The sequence below is a fragment of the Monodon monoceros genome, unplaced genomic scaffold (assembly GCF_005190385.1).
Source record: "Monodon monoceros isolate NGI ecotype Baffin Bay Population unplaced genomic scaffold, NGI_Narwhal_1 Super_Scaffold_3, whole genome shotgun sequence".
Taxonomy (NCBI): Eukaryota; Metazoa; Chordata; class Mammalia; order Artiodactyla; family Monodontidae; genus Monodon; species Monodon monoceros.
This window is the reverse complement of record NW_021703780.1, coordinates 43,913,327-43,941,198: the sequence shown is the minus strand read 5'-3', so window position 1 is coordinate 43,941,198 and position 27,872 is coordinate 43,913,327. Positions and strand designations below refer to the sequence as shown.

The 27,872-nt window shown below is 38.6% G+C and overlaps 1 protein-coding gene across 2 annotated transcripts in view; it reads right to left on the bottom strand.

Annotated features, from left to right (window-relative positions):
• Window positions 1-1,480: 1,480 nt before the first annotated feature.
• Window positions 1,481-27,872, bottom strand: part of BEND6 (BEN domain containing 6) — a 51,095-nt gene continuing 24,703 nt past the window's right edge. The window contains exons 3-7 of one of the 2 annotated variants that reach the window (XM_029241573.1): window positions 27,397-27,574; window positions 13,994-14,214; window positions 12,274-12,466; window positions 10,946-11,082; window positions 1,481-2,139 (exon numbers count right to left, since the gene is read on the bottom strand). In XM_029241573.1, coding sequence (XP_029097406.1) covers window positions 10,955-11,082; window positions 12,274-12,466; window positions 13,994-14,214; window positions 27,397-27,574 — 720 coding nt within the window. In that variant the 3' untranslated portion in view covers window positions 1,481-2,139; window positions 10,946-10,954. Of the gene's footprint in view, window positions 2,140-10,945; window positions 11,083-12,273; window positions 12,467-13,993; window positions 14,215-27,396; window positions 27,575-27,872 lie in introns of those variants that run through there. The other variant, XM_029241574.1, reaches the window with a different exon arrangement.

Here is a 27,872-nt window from a genome sequence, read left to right as displayed (position 1 = left end):
GTTGTGGCATGCATGTGGGATCTAGTTCCCTGACCAGGGATCAAACCCAGGCCCCCTGCATTTGGAGTGTGGAGTCATCCACTGCACCACCAAGCAAGTCCCCTGAATACCTTTTATTTCTTTCCTTGGTTTATTGAACTAGTTAGAAGCTCCAAAATAATCTTGACTATATGTGGTGAGAGTGAACATTCTTGACTTGTTTCTGACTTTAAAGGGAAAGTATTCAGTCTTCCATCATGAAGTATAATGTTAGCTGTAGGTTTTAACTGCTTTGTTAATTTTCGGATTTGGGACTTCCTGAGACACGTTGACTTTTTGACCCTGTATTTGACTATAACCAGGGAACAGGAGCACTGATATTTGTTATTGACCCCCAGGATGATTAGCCCTGCCCAGGCTCCACCTCACAATGACCAGAGCCCACAGAATGAACATGGACATACACTTCCAGTGGATGGTCTATCAGGTGACCACAAAATTGAAACCCAGAGAGCAGACAATGACGTTGCAGATACTGAATTAAAAAAAATTCACCTCAGCTCTTATTTGACAAGCATATATGATCGTTCAATATATGAAGTTTTTTATTTTTATATTTTTAGGTTTTTTAAAATCTTTTTAATAAGTCTACAAATAATAAATGCTGGTGAGGGTGTTGAGAAAAGGGAACCCTCCTACACTGTTGGTGGGGATGTAAATGGGTGCAGCCACTATGGAGAACAGTATGGAGGTTCCTTAAAAAACTAAAAATACAGTTGCCATAGGATCCAGCAATTCCACTCCTGGGCATATACCCAGACAAAACTAATTTGAAAAGATACAGGCACCCCTGTATTATGTAAAGAAGCCATCAGCCTAGAAAATGATTTTCTCCCTGGATTTTATACATTAATAAGAAAAAAGCAAATGCTTTTTATGTTTTCAATGGGATTTATTTATATTTAAGTAAAAGTAGCAAATGTTAACATAAGTTATTGCCTTAAGAATATTTATTTTGTACAACCACATTGTTATCAAGCAACATTTATGGAATGTTCCTGGGTCCACAGTGCTGGACTTTTTAACCATCATATTCATCCTCCTTTCCAAGTTTGAACATGGCCTTGTGCACTGAAGAATCATGGCTTGACATTGTACAGTTGTCACGTGTGACAACCTGATATCAAACAAGAAGCCTGTTGATAAAGAATGTTTTATCTTTTATTCATTTACAAAATGGTATTTGTATATATGTGTGATTACTAAACCCATATGATTTTGTTTTCAATTATTTTCTCTTCTGATACTATGAAAACAAATCAGTTAAAACTAAGCAATGTAGCAGCTTGATGTTTTGTATTACACATGCATATTTAATATACTTTGGGCAATAAAAAGTTAGAAGCATGTAAACAAACAAACATGAAAAAAGATTTTTTAAAAAGTTGATGCATTGTTTTAGCAATCAAGAAAACTTGGGTTTATTTCTTTTTCAGGAGCACAGTGGAATAGTTTAATATTCAAATAAAAATGTCTTGCTGTTCTCATTTTTTCAGATTCTTATTTTATACAATTTTATGTAACAGAATAATCCTGTAATCTTATTGCCAAAACTCTATTACTTCATTAGATATGATTATCAGATTTTAGGCTGATTTTGCTGCTGTCATGTTTGTGAACATTGATTATTTCACTGTTCACTTTTCCAAACATGTGCTTATACTAAAGATCCAAAAGCTAAAATGGAGAGTCATTGGTAATAATAAACGTACAGGGATTGATTAGGACAATGATGAATCTTAGGGGTTAAAGTTTTTGTTGCTAGGATAAGAGCTCTGATTGTCCTCTTAGTTTAGCTGTACAAAGGACCACTTTGGGGTGGGAAAGTGCATATTTCCAAGAAACCATATTGCATGCTCATGGGCCTGCTAGAAATTCTCTGGTTTGATGCCTCACTGGTACTGAGGGTGAAATCTACATGCAGCTTCTTCACAAGCTTGTGCTCCATCAGGGCAGCCCAACAATGTCGCAGGTTTCTCCCAGCCTGTCACTCACTGCACCTGTCCCTGTGCTCACTGCCAGGGAGGCTGCAGAGTCTCCAGCAAAATCCAATGTTAGATTTACTACTGAAGGTTCTTTTGTTTCAGGTAACTATAATACCTATAAAAAGCAAGTAAAAAAAAAAACAGAGCAAATTTATGTTAGAGTTCTTATAGTATTTTTAACAGTTTTTAGGTTATAATAATATGTTATAATAACAGTATGAGTTATTTATCTTTGTGTCAACTACAAATTTTTGCTTAAAAATACAAAATTGTTAATAAGAACAATTATTCTTGAGGTGACTTAGGAATTATTTTATGATCTATTCAGAAGAATTCCAGCATAGATAACAACTAAAATATTTAACATATATTTTTATCTCACAAGACTTAAAAAAAACTCAAACACACAAAGGAAAATTAATGATCCCCACATACCCATCTTAAAATATTATCAACAATTCTGTTTGTCACTCTTTGATAACACTTATTGATTGTTTAAGTATCAGGAAATTTCCCAAATCTGCCTTGCCTCTGCCATATATATATCTTCTTTATCCATTCATCTATCAATGGACACTCGGGGTGCTTCCATATATTGGCTATTATAAATAATGCTGAAATTAACATAAGGGGTGCATATATCCTTTCAAAATAGTGTTTCTGTTTTCTCTGGAAAAATATCCAGAAGTTGAATTGCTGGATTTTATGGTAGTTCTATTTTTAATTATTTCAGGACTCTCCTTACTGTTTTGCATAGTGGTTGCACCAATTTACATTCCTATTGACAGTGTATGATGGTTCCCTTTTCTCCACAATTTGTTATTTGTTGTCTTTTTGATAACAGCTATTCTGGTAGGTGTGAGGTTATCGCTCATTGTGGTTTTGATTTGAGTTTCCCTGATGATTAGTGATGTTGAGCATCTTTTCATGTGCCTGTTGGCCATCTGTATGTCTTCTTTGGAAACGTGTGTTCAGGTCCTCTACCCATTTTTTTTTTACATCTTTATTGGAGTATAATTGCTTTACAATGGTGTGTTAGTTTCTGCTTTATAACAAAGTGAATCAGCTATACCTATACATATATCCCCATATCTCCTCCCTCTTGCATCTCCCTCCCATCCTCCCTATCCCACCCCTCTAGGTGGTCACAAAGCACTGAGCTGATCTCCCTGTGCTATGTGGCTGCTTCCCACTAGCTACCTGTTTTACATTTGGTAGTGTGTATATGTCCATGCCACTCTCTCACTTCGTCCCAGCTTCCCCTTCCCCTTCCCGTGTCCTCAGGTCCATTCTCTACATCTGCATCTTTATTCCTGTCCTGCCCCTAGGTTCATCAGAACCTTTTTTTTTTCAGATTCCATATATATGTGTTAGCATATGGTATTTGTTTTCCTCTTTCTGACTTACTTCACTCTGCATGACAGACTCTGGGTCCATCCACCTCACTACAAATAACTCAATTTCATTTCTTTTTATGGCTGAGTAATATTCCGTTGTATATGTGTGCCACATCTTTATCCATTCATCTGTCGATGGACACTTAGGTTGCTTCCATGTCCTGGCTATTGTAAGTAGAGCTGCAATGAACATTGCGGTACATGACTCTTTTGAATTATGGTTTTCTCAGCGTATATGCCCAGTAGTGAGATTGCTGGGTCCTATGGTAGTTCTAATTTTAGTTTTTTAAGGAACCTCCATAATGTTCTCCGTAGTGGCTGTATCAATTTACATTCCCACCAACAGTGCAAGAGGGTTCCCTTTTGTCCACACCCTCTACAGCATTTATTGTTTGTAGATTTTTTGATGATGGCCATTCTGACTGGTGTGAGGTGATACCTCATTATAGTTTTGATTTGCATTTCTCTAATGATTAGTGATGTTGAGCATTCTTTCATGTGTTTGTTGGCAATCTGTATGTCTTCTTTTGAGAAATGTCTATTTAGGTCTTCTGCCCATTTTTGGATTGGGTTGTTTGTTCCTTTGATATTGAGCTGCATGAGCTGCTTATAAATTTTAGAGATTACTCCTTTGTCAGTTGCTTCATTTGCAAATATATTCTCCCATTCTGAGGGTTGTCTTTTTGTCTTGTTTATGGTTTCCTTTGCTGTGCAAAAGCTTTGAAGTTTCACTAGGTCCCATTTGTTTATTTTTGTTTTTATTTCCATTTCTCTAGGAGGTGGGTCAAAAAGGATCTTGCTGTGATTTATGTCATAGAGTGTTCTGCCTAAGTTTTCCTCTAAGAGTTTGATAGTGTCTGGCCTTACATTTAGGTCTTTAATCCATTTTGAGTTTATTTTTGTGTATGGTGTTAGGGAGTGTTCTAATTTCATTGTTTTACATGTAGCTGTCCAGTTTTCCCAGCACCACTTATTGAACAGGCTGTCTTTTCTCCATTGTATATTCTTGCCTCCTTTATCAAAAATAAGGTGACCATATGTGTGTGGGCTTATCTCTGGGCTTGCTATCCTGTTCCATTGATCTATATTTCTGTTTTTGTGCCAGTACCATACTGTCTTGACTACTGTAGCTTTGTGGTATAGTCTGAAGTCCAGGAGCTTGATTCCTCCAGCTCCATTTTTCTTTCTCAAGATTGCTTTGGCTATTCAGGGTCTTTTGTGTTTCCATACAAATTGTGAAATTTTTTGTTCTAGTTCTGTGAAAAATGCCATTGGTAGTTTCATAGGGATTGCATTGAATCTGTAGGTTGCTTTGGGTAGTATGGTCATTTTCACAGTGTTGATTCTTCCAGTACAGGAACATGGTATATCTTTCCATCTGTTTGTGTCATCTTTAATTTCTTTCATCAGTGTCTTATAGTTTTCTGCATACAGATCTTTTGTCTCCTTAGGTAGGTTTATTCCTTGGTATTTTATTCTTTTTGTTGCATTGGTAAATGGGAGTGTTTCCTTGATTTCTCTTTCAGATTTTTCATCATTAGTGTATAGGAATGGAAGACATTTCTGTGCATTAATTTTGTATTCTGCTACTTTACCAAATTCATTGATTAGCTCTAGTAGTTTTCTGGTAGCATCTTTAGGATTCTCTATGTATAGTATCATGCTCCACCCACTTTTTAATTGGGTTGTGTGTTTTTTTACTGTTTGATTGTATGAGTTCTCTGTATATTTTGGATATTAACTCCTTATTGAGTATGTCATTTACAAATATTCTTCTCCCATTCATTAGGCTGCCTTTTTGTTGATAGTTTCCTTCATTCTTCCTTTTTTTTCTTTTTCTGTTCTTTTCTTTGCTCTTCTTTTGCCTCTCTTCCCATGTGATTTGCTGACTCTCTTTGGAGTTACATTTGGATTCCTTTCTCTTTTTTTGTGTGTGTATATATTATAGATTTTTGCTTTTAGTTACCATGAGGTTTATATATTTTATATATACATGTGATTATTTTAAGTTGATAGTCTCTGAAGTTCAAACACATTCTAACAACCCTGCATTTTTACTTCCTCCCCAGCATGTGTCATGTTTCTGACATCATATTTACATCTTTTTGTTTTGTGTACCCCTTAACTACTTATTGTGGATATAGATGATTTTGTCCTTTAACTTTCCTACTAGCTTTGTAAATGGTGGATATACTACCTTTACTGTATGTTTGCCCTTACCAGTGAGATTTTTTTCCTTTTGTAATTTTATATTTCTAGTTGTGGTCTTTCTTTTACACTTAGAGAAGTCCCTTTAACATTTCTTGTAAATGTTAGTGCAGTTTAGTGGTGCTAAACTTTTAGATTTTGATTGTCTGGGAAACTCTTTATCTGTCCTTCAAATCTCAATGAAAGCCTTGCTGAGTGGAGTATTCTTGGTTCAGGTTTCTCTTTTCATCACTTTGACTATATCATGCCACTCCCTTCTGGCCTGCAAAGCTTCTGCTGAAAAGTTGGCTGACAGTGTTATGGAAGTTCCCTTGTGTACAACTAGTTGGTTTTCCGTAGCTGCTTTTAAGATTCTCTCCTTATCTTTAACTTTTGTCATTTCAGTTATAATGTGTCCTGGTGTGGACCTGTTTGGGGTCATCTTGTTTGGGACTTTCTATGCTACCTGGACATGGAAGTCTGTTTCCTTTCCTAGATTAGGGAAATTTTCAGTTATTATTGCTTCAAAAAAGTTCTCTCCCTCTTTCTCTCTCTCTTCTCCTTCTGGGACCCCAACAATGTGAATGTTAGTATGTTTAATGTTGTCTCAGAAGTCTTTTAAACTGTCCTCATTTTTTTTTTTTATTCCTTTTTTTTTTCTTTTCAGCTTGGGTGATTTCCACCTCTCTGTCTTTCAGTTTGCTGATCTGTTCCCCTGTATCACCTAATCTACTGTTGATTCCTTCTAGTGTATTTTTCATTTAAGTTATTTTATTCTTCAGCTCCGTTTGGTTCTTCTTTATATTTTCTAAGTCTTTGTTAAACTTCTCACTGTGTTCATCCGTTCTTCTCCCAAGTTTGTTGAGCATCTTTATGATGATTACCTTGAACTCTTTATCAGGTAGATTGCTTATCTCCACTTCACTTAGTTCTTCTTTGGGTGTTTTATCTTGTTTCTTCCTTTGTCACCTCATTTTGCCTAATTCTCTTTGTTATTTGTGTGGTATGTAACCTAGTGGTAGGTTGGTTACATTTCATAATCTTGGAGAAGTGGCCCTTTGTAGGAGTCATTCTGTGGGGCCCAGCAGCACACTCCCCTCTGGTCACCAGAACTATATGCTATAGGGATGCCCCCATGTGGGCTGAGTGGGCCCTCTGTTGTGTTGGGGCTGACTACTGTGGGTGCCCTGGTACACAGGGCTGGCCTCTGGTCCAGTTGGCTGCCAATCCCTACCTCCTACAGAAGCTACCAGCTGTTGGTGGGTGGGGCCACATCCTGGCACAGCTGGCTGCATGGCCTGGGGAGTCCTGGGGATGGTGCTGGCCCACTGTTGGGTGAGGCAGGGTCCTGGCAATTCTGGCTGCAGGCCCAGGGTGTCCCAGGTCAGCTGGCTGCAAGGCCCAGTGGGTCCTGGGGCTTGTGCCAGCCCACTGGTGTGTGGTGCAGGGACCTGGCATGCTGGCTGTGGGGCTTGGGGCTCCCAGTGCTGGTTCTGGCCTGCTAGTGGGTGGGGCCAGGCCCCTGTTCAGCCTGAGGGTGTCCCAGGACTAGGGGTGACTGGCTGGTGGGCAGGTAAGCCCCAGGGCTAATAGGCTAGAGGGAGGACTCCAAAATGGTGCTTACCAGTACCAGTGTCCTCATGGTAGAATGAGCTCCCCAAAGTGGCTGCTGCCAGTGTCTATATCTCCAGGGGAGTTCCAGTTGCCTCCTGCCTATCCTGGAGGCTGTCCAAGGTCAGCAAGTGAGTCTGACCCAGGCTTCTTTCAGATTGTTGCCTCTGAGCTGGGACTTGGAGCGTCTGAGATTCTGTACCTGCCCTTCAAGAACGGAGTCTCTAATTCCTATAGCCCTCTGGCTCTCCTGAACGCAAGCCCTGCCTTCAGAGCTAGATGTTCTGGGAGCTTACCTTCCTGGTGCAGGACCCTAGGGTTGGGAAGCTTGAAATGGGTCTTGGACCCCTCACTCCTTGGGAAGAACCTCTGCAATTGTGATTATCCTCCTCTTTGTGGGTCACCTACCCGGGGATGTGGGTCTTGACTGTACCACAACTCCGCCACTCCTACCCTTCTTGTTCTGGTTCCTTCATTATATCCTTAGTTGTAGAAGGTCTTTTCTGCTAGTCTTCAGGTTGTTCTCATAGACAGTTGCTCTGTAAACAGTTGTAGTTTGGTGTGCCCTGTGGGAGGAGGTGAGCTTCCTACCCTGCCATCTTGGTGACCAGGAAATCATTTAGATCAGGATTTCTAAACTTTGGCAGAACTGACATTTGAACTGGGTAATTATTTTGTTGTGGAGGCTGTCCTATATATTGTAGGATGTATAGCAGCGTTCCGGGCTCCTGTCCACTAGATGCCAGTAGTATCGCCCAGTTGTGACAACCCAAAATATCTGTGTTTTCAAACCCCCTCTTTCAGGGGCAGGGGACAAAATCCCTCCCACGTTGTTTGAGCACTGCTGTATTAGATCACCTTTAAGTTATGCATATATAATATTATGGTAGAGATTATGTAAACTGGGACAGCTTTGGACATTTCAGGAGAAGGCTGTTAGAACACTTAGTGGAATGTTATAGAGGTGATCTTCTAATATTCTGTAATTCTTATAAATAAAATTTTCTTTAGCTCTCGTAAGAAAACAAAAAATGGAGAAAGGTCAGAAAGATTGGCAACATCAAGCTCTAGGCAGAGTGCGAGCTGCTAGCAAGTTGAGGGCAGTCACAGGAGTGAGAACAAACAGATGACAAAGGAGGCAGGATGGGATTTAGCTCTTGCTTTCACAGAAATGAATCTTAGCAGGGAAATGGTTGCCTTTCAAATGCGAGCCAGTGGCAACTTCGAGCTCAGTCCTGAGTGGAGGGCACAGTCTACCAGGGCCCCTGGTGGGGTTGCTGGGCTTCCTGGATGTATTGGAATTTGTAGAAATCTACATGGTTTCACAGTACCTATTGCCTTGCTTATAGTAATGGGAGGACAGTTGTTTTTCCAAATACTTTTGAGGGCAGGGGGAGGAAGGGTATGGTTTGCCTGAATAAATGTGTTCACTTTAGGCTCCTATTAGTTAAATGAGCAAGAAGAGAAAAGTATAGCAGCATTCCACCAGGTGGTGCTATATCTGACTCATTCACCAAACATGGCTGAATTAGGTTTTCTGTGACCCTGTCTCTCCCAGTGTATTTTCTCAGTCCTTTTGAAATAATGTGGATTGAGCTATACTTCAAATGAAAGATATCTGCTGGTTGAAAAAAAAATTCCATTCTAGTGTTAATCTCTACTTCTGACTCAAAATATATGCATTTCTATTCCAAGGATCTATCTTGACAACCAAGCTCAGGCACAGAAAGCTCTAGAACATATTGTGTTCATAGCAAAAGATTTCTCCCTTTTTTCAATTTTTTTTTTTGGTACAGGGGCCTCTCACTGTTGTGGCCTCTCCTGTTGCAGAGCACAGGCTCCAGACGCGCAGGCTCAGCGGCCATGACTCACAGGCCTAGCCGTTCCACGGCATGTGGGATCTTCCCAGACTGGGGCACAAATCCGTGTCCCCTGCATCGGCAGGTGGACTCTCAACCACTGCGCCACCAGGGAAGCCCTACCTTTTTTCAATTTTAATTAATGCTATCGCCAGGCGATTTGATAACACTGCGACTGGCTGGTACCAGCAAAGCTGATATAAAAACTTTTTAACTTCAATTTCTTCAATACTCTGCTGACTTATCAGAGATGAATTTCATGCCTACCCTCATCAGCCTGGGATATAAAAAAGGCAGAGGTTAGGATATTAAAATGCTTTGCAGAGCTCTGAAATACAATGTGCTCCAGAAGACAGCCCTATTACCTGGAGGTCTGGTTACATGGCATTTAAACAGGGAACTTGGCCATGATACACCAGGACAACTGGATAGCCTGGCATCAAACTGAGAAGTTCTATATATTCAATATACTGTGATAAACCATAATGGAAATGAATATGAAAAAGAATTTTTATATATGTATAATTGAATCACTTTGCTGTATAGTAGAAATTAACACAACATTGTAAATCAACTATACTTCAATTAAAAAAACAAAACAAAAGAGAAGTTCTAAGGGCTCATTTAAGCAATTATCTCTTAACTGGCAAGTTGTGAGATTCACCATCTACTGAAATTTTTAATCCCTTGGGGAGAAAAAGGATACAAATATGTTTATCTTTTATAAATCTTCAGGTCTGTCTACCAGTATGCATGAGCCAAGAGAAAGAATTCCCCTTCAGCTGTTATAAGTAGGTTTTTTGGTTATTTTGTTTTGTTCTTTTTAAGGAAGAGGGACTATTATTGACCCTCAGCAGAGGTAGCCTTAATTGAATAGTAGCATACTAAGGGACCCTCAAGGAGGATGGGGCAGTAGTTAAAACAGTGGGTGGGGGTGGGGTGGGTCCATATCCTACTTAAAACATGGTCAGAAGAAAAAGACAAGTGACATGGTCTCAGGCGAAGGCAAAATGGAAATCAAAGATAGAAGTAAAGAAAATGGAAGGAAAACCTGCCCTCATGTGTTTATCATATACGTCTGTTTATCAATTAAAATATTAATAGCGCAACGATGCATATTTGTCATATGTTTTCCATCAAAATAAAGGAGAGGAAGGGTGAGGACAGGTGGAATGGCCAGGACTTTGAGTTGCTAAAGCAAACACAAAGTTCCTCATCACAGGCTTGCCTAGGGCAGGGCCTGACCATAAAGTGTATTTTCTTTAGAACTCACTGAAAACAAATATTTCTTCCTTTTAGTATTTTAATACAAACATATTGGTAAAAATCCTTATCAAACAAATACAAACTATAACAACTGACTTAAAGATTTAAAGACATTGAGAAGCAGGATGGGGATGGTAGAGTGCACTAATGTACCTCAGAGACCTCCTAAAGGTCTGTATTTCCCTTATTCTAGAGAAGCACTTCCTAAATTGCCACATGTCCCTCCTTTGGCTGCTTTCTACCCCTCCCCACAAGTTAACATGTGCTGTGTGAAGAAAAAGAAAACCTCCTTAGTGAAACACATTTGGAAAACACTATACACTATATGCCCTTCTTAGAGATTTCTGGTGCACTTGGGCATATTTAAAGGGCATCAAAATATTTGAGAGGCTCTGGGAAAGGAGAATCCGTGTAACTGACTCAGCATTTCCCAAGTTTAAATCCCCATCCCCGTCCCTACCTTCACCCCCAGGAATACTCATTAGCATCTCACAGGCCTCTAGTCTCCTCTAGTAGAGTGTTTGGGAAATGCTATTCCATAGATACAAGTATTGTGTCTTCTTGCTACATTGAAAGGATTGTGAAGATTTACAAGACTTACCGAAAGGATCTACTTAATATCCTGAGAGTTCAGATTTTTGCTCAAATATGGCTTCTTGGTACAATTGTTTAGCTTTTGCCCTATCATTCTCCTAATTGAAACATCATCTGTGTTGGGAAATAATTGTTTTGTGATTCCTGTAAAAACAACAACAAAACACAGAAAAACACTTTGTCAGAAGGATGTAGACTCACAGATGCAGAGAACAAACCAGTGGCTGCCAGTGGGAAGGGATGGGGGAGGGGCGATATTGGGTAGGGGGTAAGAGGTACAAACTACGATGTATAAGTTATAAGGATATATTGTACAACTGGCAATATAGCCAATATTTTATAAGTATAAATGGAACATAAACATTAAAAATTGTGAAATACTATATTGTACACCTGTAACTTATATAATACTATACATCAACTATACTTGAATAAAAATAAATTGATTAATTTTAAAAAGCCACTTTATCAGGCCTTTGCATCTTAAGGTATGAACTGAAATAAAACACCAAGCAATTCACATTATAATTTTGTCTCTATTTTGAAAAAGCAGCCCAACACCCATGAGATATTTAAATAGATGAATCTGTAGGCAGATTTTTCAAAGCAAAGCAAGAGATAACAAAAGTCTATATCATAAACTGAGAGCATACGTATATGTCTTCCTATGGTACCATTCAGCTTTAACCTTGCTGCTTGCTCTGAACGCTAAGTGCCCTTGATCCAAAATGCTGGGAATTTATTTTTACCCATCCCAACATCATTTGAAACAAGCAGATTCTGACTGACTCTTTTCCAACTAAGAAATGATGCACTATTAAAATATAGAGAGCTGTGATTCAGTGAGTCCTTAAATTTGTTGGATATTTGCAAAAAAATTACTTGATAATTTAAGGAGGTTAATAACCTTCTTATATTTAAGGAGGTTAATTAACTTAAAAACCATAAGTAGGATGGTTAAATTAACCTCTGTTTTTTTCTGAGTAAAAGATAAGGGATATTTCTAACCAAGATAAGAAAAAGAAAATAAGACATAAACTGTTACTAAAATTTTGTTGGAAAGGATTTTGAAATTTTACTTTTCTAAAGCTATGAATTTTATGAATCCAAACTTTTCAGTGATATAAAATTCATTTTTATTTTAATAACCATTTTTAATGTAAAGTTTTTATACAAAATTCCCCATATATCATAAGAGGTTTAGGCTATCCTCAGATTTTTCTCTCAGAGAAAAATAAACTTGAAGAATAAAAAGGATAATGAAAGAACAACTTAAAGTTGAATGGTAAAATAATTTCAGATTCATGTGACAATATAATACAAACACATTATCACCTATGATTTCTTGAACTTCATTCTGATTCATAGCTGGTTTCACTGCCTTGTCCCTTGAAGTAGAGGATTTTGCCCCCGTCAGGCTGTGTGTGGCCATGTACTCATTTGTGTAGAGCACTTGCATTAAATCATTAATAAACTTCTGAGGCTTGCTCTTGTTGCAACGGGCAATCTGCCATTTTTCAATCTTGAACTAAAAAATTAAAAATAATAATTGAAATAACTGAAAAAGGAAAGGAAAGGAATATCTGAGGAATATATTACTCATTGAATTAATACAGACCAGAAAACAAAACCAAGTCTTTAAGGTGATGTATGATACTTTTAATATATATTGTACATTTCAGGGGTTAGAGTTAGATGTTAACTTTGAGATAATTCCCAACATATATGAGGTATTTGTTCTAGAGTGTATACAAATTCTTGTCATGTAATCTGGATTTGGTGCTTTAAGGATTAATCCATACTTAACATTTCCTACTAAGCATGGTAGCATAATAATGGCCCACTGACAATATTCACATCGTTATCCCTGTAACCTTTGAATACGTTACCTTATATGGGAAAATCAACTTTGTACGTGTCATTAAAGTACCTTGAGATGGGGAAAATATGCTGAGCTATCCAAGTGGTCCAGTCCAATCACATGAGCCTTTTTGGTTTTTTTTTACACTTAAAATTTGTGTACTTTATTGCAGGTACGAATATGTATATTTACATACACATATAACTTTATGTTTATAAATATATACACACAGTATCTGGTACGTAGTAAGCACACCATAAATGTTAATAATAATAATGAAAATGGCTAACATTTATTGAGCACTCACATGAGCCCTTAACTGCAGAAGAGGGAGGCAGAAAGAAGACACAGAGGAAGGAGGAGAGAATAGAAGAGTGAGAGGGCTTTGCCTGCCCTGACTGGCTTTGAAGATGATGGAAGTGGACCGTGAACCAGGGAAGGGGGATGCCTCTAGAAGCAGGAATGGCCTTCAGTTTATAGTCGACAAGAAAACAGAAAACAGGGAACTCGGCTCTAGAACCATAAGAAACTGAGTTCTACAGCAACCCCCATGGACAGGAAACAGATTCTTCTCCAGAGCTTCCAAAAAGGAGAGTACCTGCCAACACCTTGATTTTACCGCATTTCTGACCTATAGAACTCTGAGGTGGTAAGTTTGTATTATTATAAATCACTAAGTTTGTGGGAATCTGTTACACAGCAAAGGAAACCGGTACACTAAGATTCAAATATTCTGAATGTTAGATAGTGAACATTTAATTACTGCTCTTGAAGGCATAATTTCCCAGACCGATTCTAACAAAACTTGTATTTTTAGCTTCTATTTCTTGATTAAGAGAAGTCGGGAAAGTGGAAGAATTGTGTTCTGCCAGCATGTACAGCCTAAAATTCACCTTGTCTCAATGATACAGTTTTATAACCTTTAACGCATAGTTGTCCTTCTGTCACTGGTTTAAGAATTTCCTAGTTTAATAACTTCATCGTTGTCCACCATTTGACTTTAATTTTCTGAACTGGATATTCATTTCACAAACATTAGATTTATTGTAAAAGACTGTTTTACGTAGTCAGAATATTATGATTGACCTAAAGTTAAATAAAGTGATCTGATAAGACAGTGATTATGTTGTACAGTAATTTTAATTTTGTATGTAACTGTATCCCAGAGAAAGATGCGATGGTCTTCCAGCTGACCTGTTTCTCATCCACGTGATGCTCCTCCTCAGCTTTCAAGGAAATTGGTGAACTGTAATTAGAATTAGAATTACTACATGTGGAGGCAAATGAATCTGGTGAGGAGTTATTTGTTGCTCTCCAGAGGGTGGACGCAGACGTGGACAGGGTTCCTCCACCCTTGAGCAGGGCCTCCGCCATACCAACCAATTCTTCAAACTGGGTGACGGCCTGTGGTAAAACTAAAATGGCAAGAAAAAGTAGTACTTTACAAATACTTGGCATAGCAGCATAGATACATATTTTCTATGATGTGTATATGCATAGAAGTATGTAGACCAAACTGTTAACACTTGCTATCTTTGGAAAATAAACATGGTAAGAAGAATGGTTGGAACATATTTACTTTTTTTTTTTTTTTTTGGCAGTATGCGGACCTCTCACTGTTGTGGCCTCTCCCGTTGCGGAGCACAGGCTCCGGACGCGCAGGCCCAGCGGCCATGGCTCACGGGCCTAGCCGCTCCGCGGCATGTGGGATCTTCCCGGACCGGGACACGAACCCGTGTCCCCTGCATCGGCGGGCAGACTCTCAACCACTGCGCCACCAGGGAAGCCCTAACATAATGTTTTTAAGACTTGATTCTTTTTCTAATTGCTAATGATGTTATTTGAAGGTGTTTAAGGAGACATTACTGATTCTATCACCTTCCATCAGGCCAGTTTAAGTGACAAGATAAAATAAACCGTTTCTCACAGATTGAAATAAATTTTCTATGGCCTTAGTGCGTGATTTGCCAGGGAGTCAAAGGCCATCAAATTAGTAAAAATTCATGGCCACAGTTCAAATCTATGTGTTCACGTATTAAAGATGGATTTTGGTAATCAACTGAATGTTCTCTTTGTTCCTTTTTTTAAATGGAAACTTACACATTCAAAGCTTTCATACCTCCATGTTAAATGGTCTTCTCTTGTTATATCTAGTTTCTTTCCTAAGGACAAATAACATTTTGTTGGAGTTGGAAGACATCTTGAACCCTGTGTAATTCAACTCCTCACTCTATGGTTGGGGGTAATGCCTGCTGGAGTGGTGAAAAGACTCTGAAACTTTTTTGTACTTTTCTAAGCATATTATTGAGCTATATAATCTTTGGAATAATAGCTGATTGGAGACCTGAAAATCAGACATATTGATGACATGTCCAAATCAATACATTTAGTACTATGTTAATAGAAAAATATAAAAATCTGCTAAAGAAGAAAATCTTATTTTATATTTTTTCAATTAATATTTGCTAAGCACCTCTCATGTGCCAGACAGTTGTTCAATCAGCAATTATTTATTGAGCACTTAATAATATTAGACATTTATCTAGCTTCTACTCTGTGCCAGGCACTATTCTGGGAACTTTACTGATGTTCATTTGTTTACTCCTCATTGCAACTCTCTGAGATAGGTATTATCACTACCTGCAATTTACAGATGAGGACAGTTAGGCAACGAGAGGTTAAATAACCCATCAGGGTCAACTCAGTGAAAAGAAGAGGCAACATTCAAATTCGGACTCTGCCAATTCCATGCTATAAACTTCTATGTCATGCCAACTCTCAACATTTGCCCACCACTCTGTTAGGTGCCAGGGATGAGACTGGGAGCAAAACCAGATGTGATCCTAGACTCTTGGAACTGGGAGAGGGTGGGGGGTATTGTTTACCTAACCATGCTGTGTGTAAAAATTTGGCCCGCTCAAAGAAGGTCTGGCCACCTGTCCTAACCGCCACCCACCACCCCCCAGTTCCTGAGAAGTAACCTCTCAACCCTTGAATTTCCCGAGCGATAGTAGGAGTGTCTTTGTTATTCATGGTGAGCCCCTTAGAACACACCTGATTTATGTTTATGCTAAGGAGTTTCTCAGGGTGGGGACAGTCACACCCAATAATCTTAGGGTAGAAGGTGGCCATAGCCAGAAAGCCAGAAAGACCATGTGGGCAATCAATCAGTGAATCAATCATGCTCACGTAATGAAGCCTCAGTAAAAACTTTGGACACCCAAGCTCAGAGAGCTTCCTGGGTGGACAATCCTCTGTGCATTTTCTTGTAACATATAAAGACTAGTAGGTAATATATCCTGAGGACAGAAGTTCCTCACTTGGAAACTAACCAGACTCTGCCCTATGTGTCTCTTCCAACTTTGCCTGGTTCTAATTTGTATTCTTTCCCTGTAATAAATGTAACCATGAATATAATAGGTTTTGGTGAATTAAATTTCTCTGGCAAATTACTGGACCTGAGGGTGGTTTTGGAAAACCCCTAAACTTGCAGTCAGTATCAGAAGTCTTAGAAGACTTGGCAGTCTAGAGGACTGTGCCCTTAACCTTGCAGTTTGGCTAACTCAAGGTGCATGCAAAGAAGTAAAAATCACAGTTGTTAAGGTCACAGAGGAGAGGCAAACAGCCTAGAGAGGGAGGGGCCACAGAGGGCTTCTCTTAGGAGGTCAAGATTGATCTGAAACCTGAAGGCTGAGCAGGAATTAAATAGCCGGAGGGAATGAGGAGGTCATCAGAAGCATAGGAAACATAAGTTCTGTATTTGAGGAACTGAAAGAAGGCCAAAGCTGGAATGTAAAGAGAAAAAGGGAATTCTGCATTAAAGTGGGGTTTAAAGAATATTCACTGTTTTTTCTAATAATGAAAGTTATACATGTTCATTGGAATATATCCTTCTTGCCATTTCTATTTTTGTATATCTATATCTATATTCATGTATTTTCTTTTACATAATTAGGACAATGCTATATGCATAGCATTGTATCATGGTTCTTTTTTCCAATTAAGACCATAAATTGAATATCTTACCTATTTTATTAAATCTTGAAAAATATGATCTTTTGAGGTCTAATTTGCTTAGAATCAAAGTCAAGATCTTATGTGAAGTCTGAGCAGAATTTAAGTAGGTAGAGGGGGATGAGTTTGACAAAAGGATATACCCAATTAGCTCACACTAATATGTTCGAGATATAGAACATTTCTGTCCACCCAGAAATTTGCCTCATGTTCCTTCCAAATCAGTCCCTGGACTCACCTCAGGGGAAACCATTAATGTGACTTCTTTAGTCAGAGACACGTTTTACCTGTTCTAGAATTCCATATAAACGGACACAAACAGTATATTCTCCTTTTTTTGGTCTGACTTTTTTGTTGTTGTTGTTCTGCATAATGTTTTGAGATTCATTCATGTTGTTGTGTCAGTCATTCTTTTTTCAGGAGGATGAATATTATTTTTATTTTTTATTGAAGTATAGTTGATTTACAATGTTTCAGGTGTATAGCAAAGTGATTCAGGTATGTATATATATATATATATATATATATATATATATATTCTTTTTTGTTGCTGAGTGATATTTCATTACATGGATACTCCACAATTAAAGTATCCATTCATCTGCTGATGGGTTATTTTCCACTTGAACACACGACTTTAAGGATTCCCTAATATCTCAAGGTATTGATGTCTTCTAATTTATTCAAATGCTCCTTTTATTCTTTTTGGAATTTAGGTTGCTTCCAATTTTTCTTGATTACAGACAAAACTCTTATGAACCACCTACCACACACATCTTTATATGCATCTCTGATCGTGTCAATGCTATAAATTCCTGAAAGCGTAACAATAGGCTCAGAGGTATAAATGTTTCCAAGACTCAGTTAATGTCATTGAATGGCTCTCTAAAAAGAGTCTTCCAACTTAAATGCCCACTAGCAAGGTAAGAAGTCAGCCACATCACTGCACCATCAACAAGAGGTGTTCATTATTAACAACAATATTCACTATTTTGATAGGTTAAAATTTTAGTATAATTATTTAAATTGTAGTTATTGCAATTATTTGATTATTGTGAAGTTGAATACATATTTATTTGTTTATTGATTATTTGAACTTATTCTATGAGATACCTATTAGACCAAAGAATGTTAGTACTTTTTAAATTTTATGATAGCTTAGATGGTTTTTGTAAAGTGCTTATAGGAATGCCTAGTGCATTATAAACACAATGTATTAGCTATTGTTATTAATTCCCTTATATCTTAAGCACTTTAACCTTTAATTTGTCATAAGTTGCAATTATTTTTCTTAGAGTATTTTAATTTTAGTATGTTTTAAATGTACACACTTACAAAACAGATAACTAATAACAACCTGCTGTATAAAATAAATAAATAAATAAAATTTTTAAAAAAGCACACACATGTTTTTAGTTTTTACTTAATTAAAAGTAGCAGTCTTATGGAAGCAAACTAAGTGTCCATCGACAGATGAATGGATAAAGAAGATGTGGCACATATATACAATGGAATATTGCTCAGCCATAAAAAGAAACGAAATTGAGTTATTTGTAGTGAGGTGGATGGACCTAAAGTCTGTCATACAGAGTGAAGTAAGTCAGAAAGAGAAAAACAAATACCGTATGCTAACACATATATATGGAATCTAAAAACAAAACTGGTCATGAAGAACCTAGGGGCAGGATGGGAATAAAGACACAGACCTACTAGAGAATGGACTTGAGGACACGGGAAGGGGGAAGGGTAAGCTGGGACAAAGAGAGTGGCATGGAAATGTATACACTACCAAATGTAAAACCGATAACTAGTGGGAAGAAGCTGCATAGCACAGGGAGATCAGCTCGGTGCTTTGTGACCACCTAGAGGGGTAGGATAGGGAGGGTGGGAGGGAGGGAGATGCAAGAGGGAAGAGATAGGGGGATATATGTATATGTATAGCTCATTCACTTTGTTATAAAGCGGAAACTAACACACCATTGTAAAGCAATTATAATCCAATAAAGATGTTAAAAAAAAAAGTAGCAGTCTTTTCCTTAGTTCTTTTCCTTAGTTCATTCATTTACTTTATACTTAGCAAGTCATTCAGATCAGTTAAATATTCACTCATATATTTCATACAGTTTAAACATCTTTTCACAAGTAAGTTTTTTTTCTCCCTGGATATATTTTTTTCTAAATTTAATGTAAAAATTTAAACACACACACAAAATAGTAAACTCCCATGTACCCCATGCCCTAGTTTCCAACTCATGGCCAATCTTGTTCCACCTGTATCCCCACCCACTTTCTTCCCACCTCCAAAATTACTTCAAGCAAATCACAGGCATCATTTCATTTTATCTGTAAATATTTCCGTGTATATCTCCAAAGGTAAGAAATTTAAAAATATATATATATATAATATATGGTTAAATATATATATATATAACCATAACACCATTGTCACAGCCAGAAATACTTAGCAATAGTTCTCAAATATCATTTAAAAAAAAAACCAAACTAGCAAGTGTTCAAATTTCTCTGATTGTCTCGTTTTTGTTCTTGTTTTTAGCTTGTTTGAATCAGAATCCAAATAAAGTCCATACATTACAATTAGTTGCTGTCTCTTTTACAAACTATAGGTTTCCTTTTCATCTCCTAGTTTTTTCCTTGCAGTTTATTAGTTGAAGAAACTGGGTCCTTTGTCCTGCAGGGTTTCCCACAGTCTGGATTTTGCTGATTGTGCCCCTAAGGGGGTGTTTAACATATTCTTCCCTGTAGTTAGATCTAAAGGCTTGATCAGTGTTTGAACTTCCAGCAGGTGGCATTGAATGCATGGTTACCTTTTGTTGCGATATTAGCGGTCACTGATGATCACTGCCTAGATTCATCAGGGGTTGCAAAATGGTGATATCCTAATTCTTCATTTAGCTAGAATTCTACCAAGGGAAACTTTCTCTCATCAACTATTTGGCTACCCTGAGGTTCATTTCATATAATAATGGCAGGATAAATGCTTGATTTTTCAGTCTGTATTTGCCAGTTTTCAAAATAATGAGTTGGTTCTTTCAGCTGGCCATTAAGTTTTTTCTCTTTTGAATGAAGTCATGCATGTAAATATACATGATAACCAGTTGCCCTGATCATTATTATTGATGCTCCAATAATAATGATCTTTAGCCAGTGGGAATCTCTTCCAGTTGACACATCCACATGGTCTTTGCTGACCTCCTTGCTTTCTGGTAGGACAAGATTTTCATCTATATTTCCTGTTTGAGGCTCCTGACAAATCTTGTCCATTTCCTGTGCAAGTTCTGGAATCAGCCGTTTCTCCAGGGAACCCCAGCTCCCTTTAGTGGGGAACGGTATTTCAAGACCACACCCAAGTGCTGGAAGTGCTCTTTGCTATTGGGTTCTTGTTTCTAGGCCTCTTCGGTGAACAGTATTAGAATATACATATTATTAATTTTTAAAGATAAAAATTCATCCTGTGTCAAAACCAGTACTCATTCAAATTCAGAACATGGAGTTTTAATTTAAACCGTACAGTTATGTTTTTAGTACACCACATGGTGTGAAATGAGAACCTAACTTAAACCTGCCCCGCCCCGCCACATTGGAATATCAGTTTTCCCAGCACCATTTGTTGAATAATTCATCCTTGTCCTAAATGGCTTGCAGGACTCGCTATGTAAATTGTCAGGCCCATTGCAAATGGAAAATGCAGGACTCCTTGTTCAAAGCTTCTTCAGAATTTTAATATGGTGACAGTATTTTTAACCAGTATGTGGGGCCTTCCTAGGAGCAGGGCCCGGTGTGACTGCACTGGTCATCCTACAGTGATAAGCAGACACTATATGGCACTCACCTTACCAGGTTCTGCTCTGAATACTTTACATGTCACCCAGGGAAGTACTTTTATCATTTCCATTCATCTCACACTCAGTTACACAGCTAGTAGGTGGCAGAGCCAGGATTTGAACCCAAGTGACTTGGCCCCTGTACACCCATGCTCTTGTCCTCTGTGCCACAGTGGCTCCAGGACATTTCTTCCCTGTATGGGAGGTATTATCCAGGGATGTGTGTTCTGTTCCATCGACCTGCTGGTTCTTATCCTAGTAAGTTGCTTTTAATTATCAGAACTTTATATGATTTCATGTTGACAGTTATGCCCTCAGATTCTTTTTCAGAATGTTCTTAATTGATTTTGCCTATTTATTCTTTCAGGTTAACTTTAATATAATTATTGTCAAATTACCACAAAAATCAAAATCAAAACAAAACAATTATGGGCATTTGATTGGGATTCTAGTCAAACTGTGAGTTATTTTGAGATGAATTGGCATCTTCTCATCTATGAATTTGACGTCTCTCTATTTAGATTTGTGTATTTTTCCATTGACTTTTTAATTTTTCATCATAGATCCTACACATTTCTTGTTAGGGTAAGTAGTAGGTATTTTATAGTTATTTGTAATTAATGTGTAGATTCTTTTTAATTATTTTTTTTAGGAATAAAACCAGCAATTTCTGATCTATAAGGAAATTACTGATTTTTTTAAAAAAAATGGTAGCTATTAGATTTGGGGCACCTATTATGTACTAGGCATTTATTATTTTTTAAATACAATAAGGCTTATAATGAAAAATAGCAGTCCTCTGCCCTACCGCTCACCACCCTGGATTACCTACTACTCCTAGAGGGAGAACTTCTGATCCACTTACCTGTTTCTCTGGTAGTTACCTTCATAGTCTTAAATAATAATAAGCATATACAACTATTCTTTTATTTTTTCAGATTCATATAATTATTTATTGACTTTCAACTACGTAACATGACAAGGCAGCCCTCTTTCAACTCCTCCCCCAGCCACACAGAAACACACACACGTGGTACCCACATGTGCAAACACATACACACTCTTCTTCTCTCCATCACCCCAGGATAGTTGTAACACAACTGCTACTTCAATAAATACTGTGCTTACATTATTACAGTGATGTAATTCTCAATTCCTTTCCTTTAAAACATGACTTTTTTCCTAGAGTTAAAATGATCTCATTTTTAAAAGCTTGCTTATTATTATTTAACTGTTTCTCTGACTTAAACATCTCAAAACTTCCTACCAGAGGTGTAAAATCTCCTTGCAGTATGTTTGGTAGATGACATCATGTCATCTATCAATTTCATGTTTTTTTCAGTGATCTCTCTCCTGTAACCCCTGTACCTGTCCACCTCTAGACCAGCTGCTTCCAGGCTACTGTGGACCTGTCACCCTGGAGTATCCCGTCACTATTATTCTGTGGCTACATCCTGTCCCTCTCCTGTACTGGACTACCTGTTTTCTGATTGACTTTCTAGATTCACTCTCTCATTTTGAAGGAGCACACCCTCCCTCAGCTTTTGAAAAAGAAAGCTCAGGAAGTACATTGAGACTTCATAAGTATGAAAATATTATTATTCTGCCCTCACACTTGGTTGATGGTTTCACTGGGTATAGAAGTCTAGGTTTAAATCATTTCCCTTTAGAATTTTAAAGGCATTGCTCAATTATCTTAGAGCTTCCAGTGTTGCTGGTGAAAAGTCTGATGTCATCTGACTCCCATTCCTTAGCGGATAACATTGCTTGTCCTCTCTGAAAGCTTCTAGATTTTCCCTTCCTGGTGTTCTGAAATTTCACACTGTCATGGCTTAGATAAGCCTTTTTGCTTTTGGTGGTATCTTTTTGATGTGCACACAATAAACTTTTACTAATTACTACTTCAGTGATTCACTGGTTTTACTTTGGCTATTTCTGAAACTTTGACAGCTTTCTACTATATTTAAATGAACCTGGGCAAAACTTAATTGATTTTTCCTTCTTTACTGAAATCTCATTAGTTAATAGAGTGGAGTTTTCGGCTGAGGCATTGTTTTCCCTGGGTATACATTCATTCTTTACAAATAGTGATAATTTAATACCCTTTTGTACAATAGACATACCACTTTTTTCCTTTTATATCTTATTGTGCTGGTCAGTTGTGGTCCACAAGATATGTTTCAAATGTTTAACACATGCACGTAGAGCACACACACGTCTGTCATTCTGAATGTCTAGAATGGCATATACATTCTGCTATTTTTCTTAGTTAGCAGGCTTTATAGACAGATAAACAGCTCTGATTCTTAGTTCAAAGAGGAATACTGCTGAGGAAAAGTTAACTAACCACTCTGCACTCTTCTCTCAGACCCCTTTCTTATTTGGATTATACATTAAATTTCAACTTTCTGACATCTTCCTAGTTCCCAACTGTAGCTTCACAAGGAGGCCTACTATGGCCATGTTATTTTAAACTGTAAAACACCCCCTCTCCCTCAAATCCCCATCCTCCTTTACTTCTCCTATTTTTTCCATAGCATTTATCACTAGCTAACATATTGTATAATTTACTTAATTGTTATTTTTCATGATTTTGACTGCTTGCCTCACTGGAATGTGAGCTCTGTGAGAGTGGCGATCCTTGTTTTGTTCACTGGGTTTTCCTAGGTACTTAGAGCAGTGCCTGACATATAGAGGACCTTGTAAATATTGACTGAAAGAAGAAATGCATGCATGAATACTGCAGTGGCAGTTGGCAGTTCCTGACTCTTCCTGTTGCTTGAAGTCTAACCAATAGCCAACTTTACTTTGGTTTCTAAGGGTACATACTAGTGTGTGTGCATGCAGGGGGGCAGACAATATTAAATACAGAATAGAGTATGTAGACTTTTAAGTGCCAAAGAGGAAACAAAACGGGAAGGGATAAAAAAATGTTGCAGGGGGAGAGAGGTTGAAAGTTTAGATGGAGGGAGGAGGTCAGGGCAAAGATGAATTTACAGTGAAGATTTGAAGTACGTAGGGTGCAAACTATGTGGATATCTGGGGAAAGAACATCCCAGGCCAAGGGAACAGCCAGTACAGGGATGCCGACATCAGGTCACGTCTGATGTCTTTGGAGGGAAAGCAAGTGGTCTGGTGTGGCTGGATCACAGAGAAGGATGGGGAGAGAGTAGAAAACAAGGCCAGAAAGGTACGTGGAGGGGAGGTGGCCGGATCATGTAAGGACTCAAAGATCATAAAACCGACTTCAGTTTTACCCCACGTGAGGTAGACGTGCACTGGAAGGGTCTGCAGAGAGGAGTGACGTGAGCTGGCCTACATTTAGCAGGATGTTCTTGCTGCTGTGTTGAGAGTGGACCGCACAGTAGCATGAGCAGAAGTGGCAACACCAGTGAGGAAGCCACCATGATAACCTGGGTGAGAGATGCTGGTGGTATGGACCAGAGTGGCTGTAGTGGGGGTGGTACAAAGAACTGTATTCCAGAGATATTTTGAAGGTGAAGCCAGTAGGATTTGCCAATGGACTGAGTGTAGGGTGTAAAAGAAATACAGAAATACAAGACAGCATCATGGTTTTTGAGTTGAGAAACTGGAACAATGACGTTAGCATTAACCGAGGCGAGGAAGAAAGAGAGGAGCAGGTGGCAGGGGAAGGGTGGGAATGTGGTCGTGGGTAGTGGTGTTTGTCTGAGATGCCTGCCAGTCTTGTCAATACACAGTTAGCCCATGACTCTGGAACTAAAGGGAGAAGTCCAGGTTGGAGATAAGTCATAGTTATTGATGGATTTAACACCATAGAATTGGATATGATCCCCTATGGAGTGAAAGCAGGTAGAAAAGAAAGAAGTCCAAGGACTGAGCCTGGGGCATCATCAAATATTTAGAGGATAAGATGATGAAATGAGGCAGCCATATAAACTGAGACGGAAAGCTCAGCAGTGGAGGAGGAATGTGGTGCCCTAGAAGCCAAGGAAGGAGAGGTAGCCAAGGTGTCAGATGTAACAGGACACTTAATGTGATCCTTGAGAAATGACCTTCGGGGTTAGCAATATGAAATGTTATGGGCTGAATTGTGTCCCCCCAGAAAGAGATGTTGGAGTCTAACCCCCAGGACCTTAGAATGTGACCTTATTTGGAAATAGGGTCTTTATAGATGTAATCAAGTTAAAATGAGGTCATTAGAGTGGACCTTAATCCAAAATGACTGACATCCTTATAAAAAGAGGGAAGTCTGGACACAGAGACAGACAAGCACACAGTGAGGTCATCACATGAAGACTGGTCTTAATGCTGCCTCAGGCCAAGGATCAAGCAGAAGCTAGGAGAGAGGCCTTCCCCAGCGCCATCAGAGGAAGCGTGGCCCTGCTGACACCTTGATTTTGGAATTCTGCTGTTTAAGCCACCCAGTCTGTGATACTTTATCACTGCAGCCCTAGGAAACTAATACATGGAGGTCATTGGTGATCATGAAAAGAGACGTTACAATGGAATGACAAGGACCTAATTGAAGTGGGATCCAAAGGGAATAAAAGGGGGAAAATTGAAAACAGTGTATAGGGTCAACATGTAAGGAGTTTTCCTACAAAAGGAAGGAGAGAGACAGGGTGGAAGGCAGAAAAGCAAATGGCCTGAGAAAGGTGGGTTTTTTTTGGTTTGTTTGGTTTTTTTAATGGGAGAAATAATTGTATGTCTGATGCTAATGGGATGATTCATTAGAGAGAGTGGGGAGGATCTCTGGAGCTCGGTCCTTGATTAGCAGAAAGAGGACGCATAGATGGACATACTGCCTTTGGCTGGACAAGAGGACAGGTCACTCATGGGTGACAGGAGAGGAAGTGGAGGTTAATACAAGCACAGGTGCAGGGAGCTGACAGTCTTTTCACATCCTCCAAGCTCTCCGTGAAGCAAAGGCATCAGCTGAGAGTGAGGATATGGAAGGTGTGGGAAGCTGGCAGAGAGAGGAGAAAATGCAACAGCAGCTCCAGAGTGAGGGACGGAGAGAAACTGTTCATAGTGATGATTCTTTTCATATACTATGGTTTTAATTTTATTTTTTGTCTGTGCTGCGCGGCATGTGGGATCTTAGTTCCCGACCAGGGATGGAACCCGGATCCCCTTAACTGGAAGCATGGAGTCTTAACCACTGGACCGTCAGAGAAGTCCCCTTCATATACTATTGAAACTGATTTGCTCCTCTTGCATTTAGAATTTTCTCATCTAAATTTATGAAAAAAATGGATCTAATTTTCTTTTGGGGGGGTCCATGTGTCAAGTTCTGGTGTTAATAAAAACAGAGACAGAATCAATAACGATGATTACTGAGCACCTATCATGTATCAGGCCCTGCTAAAGCATTTCTTCCAATTATCTAATTTAATCATCTTGGCAAGAAGGACATGAGAGATTGGCTCCACTGTGTAGATGAGGAAAGTGAAGCTGGGGCTGAGGGCAGGACAGTGACGGGGCCAAGGCTTACAGCTAGTAAGCAGGGTTGGGATTCAAACCAAAGTCGGTGACTTCAAGATCAATACTTGAACCAGCAATGTATGCTAACTTTATCAACTAGCTTTTCATCTTACTCTACGTTCTGGAACAGATGATATAAAAATAAGAACAATCTGTTCTTCGAAAATTGCAAAAACCTCACCAGGAAAAACCATCAGTTATAAAGATGCAATATTTAAAGCGTAAAAAATAAGGAGAGAATGGCTTGTTGGTGGAATAAACATCTTATTTCCATTCATGTGTGCCTGTTTCTACTTAAAACTAGGAAGCCTTCAATTTAATCAATATCTGTAGGAACTCATCTGAGCCATTACTCTGTCAATCTAGCTCACCACAGTGTTCTGTCTCCTACCATTTCTGCCTCCCCAAATACTGTGGGATTGTCTTCTTTATTTCCACAGCCATTGCCCTAGGCAAGGCTACCATCCTGTTAGTCCAATGACTGTGATACCTTTCAAAAGTGGTTCTCCCCGACTCTCCTTTCTGTGCCCCCTGTACTCATTTTGTACACAGAAGCCAGAGGGATTTATTTTTAAAATACTCTGTGTATTCACTGTTTTATAACAGAATGCTGCCCCACAAAGGATATATTGCCAAATATTCAGCTGTACAAAATAGTGCATGATGCCTAACTACAAATGGAAAACATAATTTAAAAAAAATAAACACTTAAACACAATATAGGATTCTGCAAAAAGGTATTATTCCAGGTTGTTTTTAATTTTCTTGGGCCTGTCTTTCCCCTTTATGTCTTCAGTGGAGTGTGATTATTTTCCAAACCACTGTTCCCAACCCCAAACCTGAAATTGAATATGTGGAATCTTTAATTCCAGTAAGTCTATAAGAGATCACAACAGGCCCCATTTTCTAGTGCTTTCCTTAGCAGAGGAGAATGAGATAAGTACATCATGAACACCTTGACATATCTGTTGTCTTACTGATCTTTTCTCTCTAAGCCTATATTAAACACTCAATAAATATTTGTTGGACAGTATTAAATGAATATGACATTCGGTATTTTGTAGGAATGATCTAAATTTTTTTAATCAATAAACTAGAGGCTTCAATAGAGTACATCCATATTAAATTATGTAATCATAGATTTTCTTAAAATGTGGTTTTTGATTTTTTTTCTCTAAGGTACTGAGTTTTTCATTCTTGACAGCTGATTTCAATACTTTCCCTCATCAAGTATTTTTCCTTTCATCTCAAAATGTCAATTTTCTCTAAGTTTACCTTGAAGCATGACCAAAGACTGTCGAAGGCGGCTGTTTTCTTTCCGGATGTTTGTTAGTTTTTGTTTCAGGCATCTTATTTTTGTGCACAATTCCTCCTTCGACAATTCTGCTAGAGGCTCTTCATCCTCACTGGAGCTCTCACCGGGCAGAAAGGCATTTCCCGAATATGGGTCTCTCTAAAATACAAGGCAGGCACAACAAAAGCATCAAGGCAGCTCTCGTGGTTTATCCCGTGTTCTGGATGCTGCTGGGACTTAATTAGACCTACAGGCTCCTGCTTTTCCAGGAGGGGAGCTGGGCCCTTGCGAGTGATCTAGCCTCAGCTTGGTCCTCCACTATACAGAGGAACTCAGAATAAAAGAGGACATCAAAGTTTCACGCACACGTCTCTTTCAAAACAGTAATCAGGAGCTTCCCTGGTGGTGCAGTGGTTGAGAGTCTGCCTGCCGATGCAGGGGACATGGGTTCGTGCCC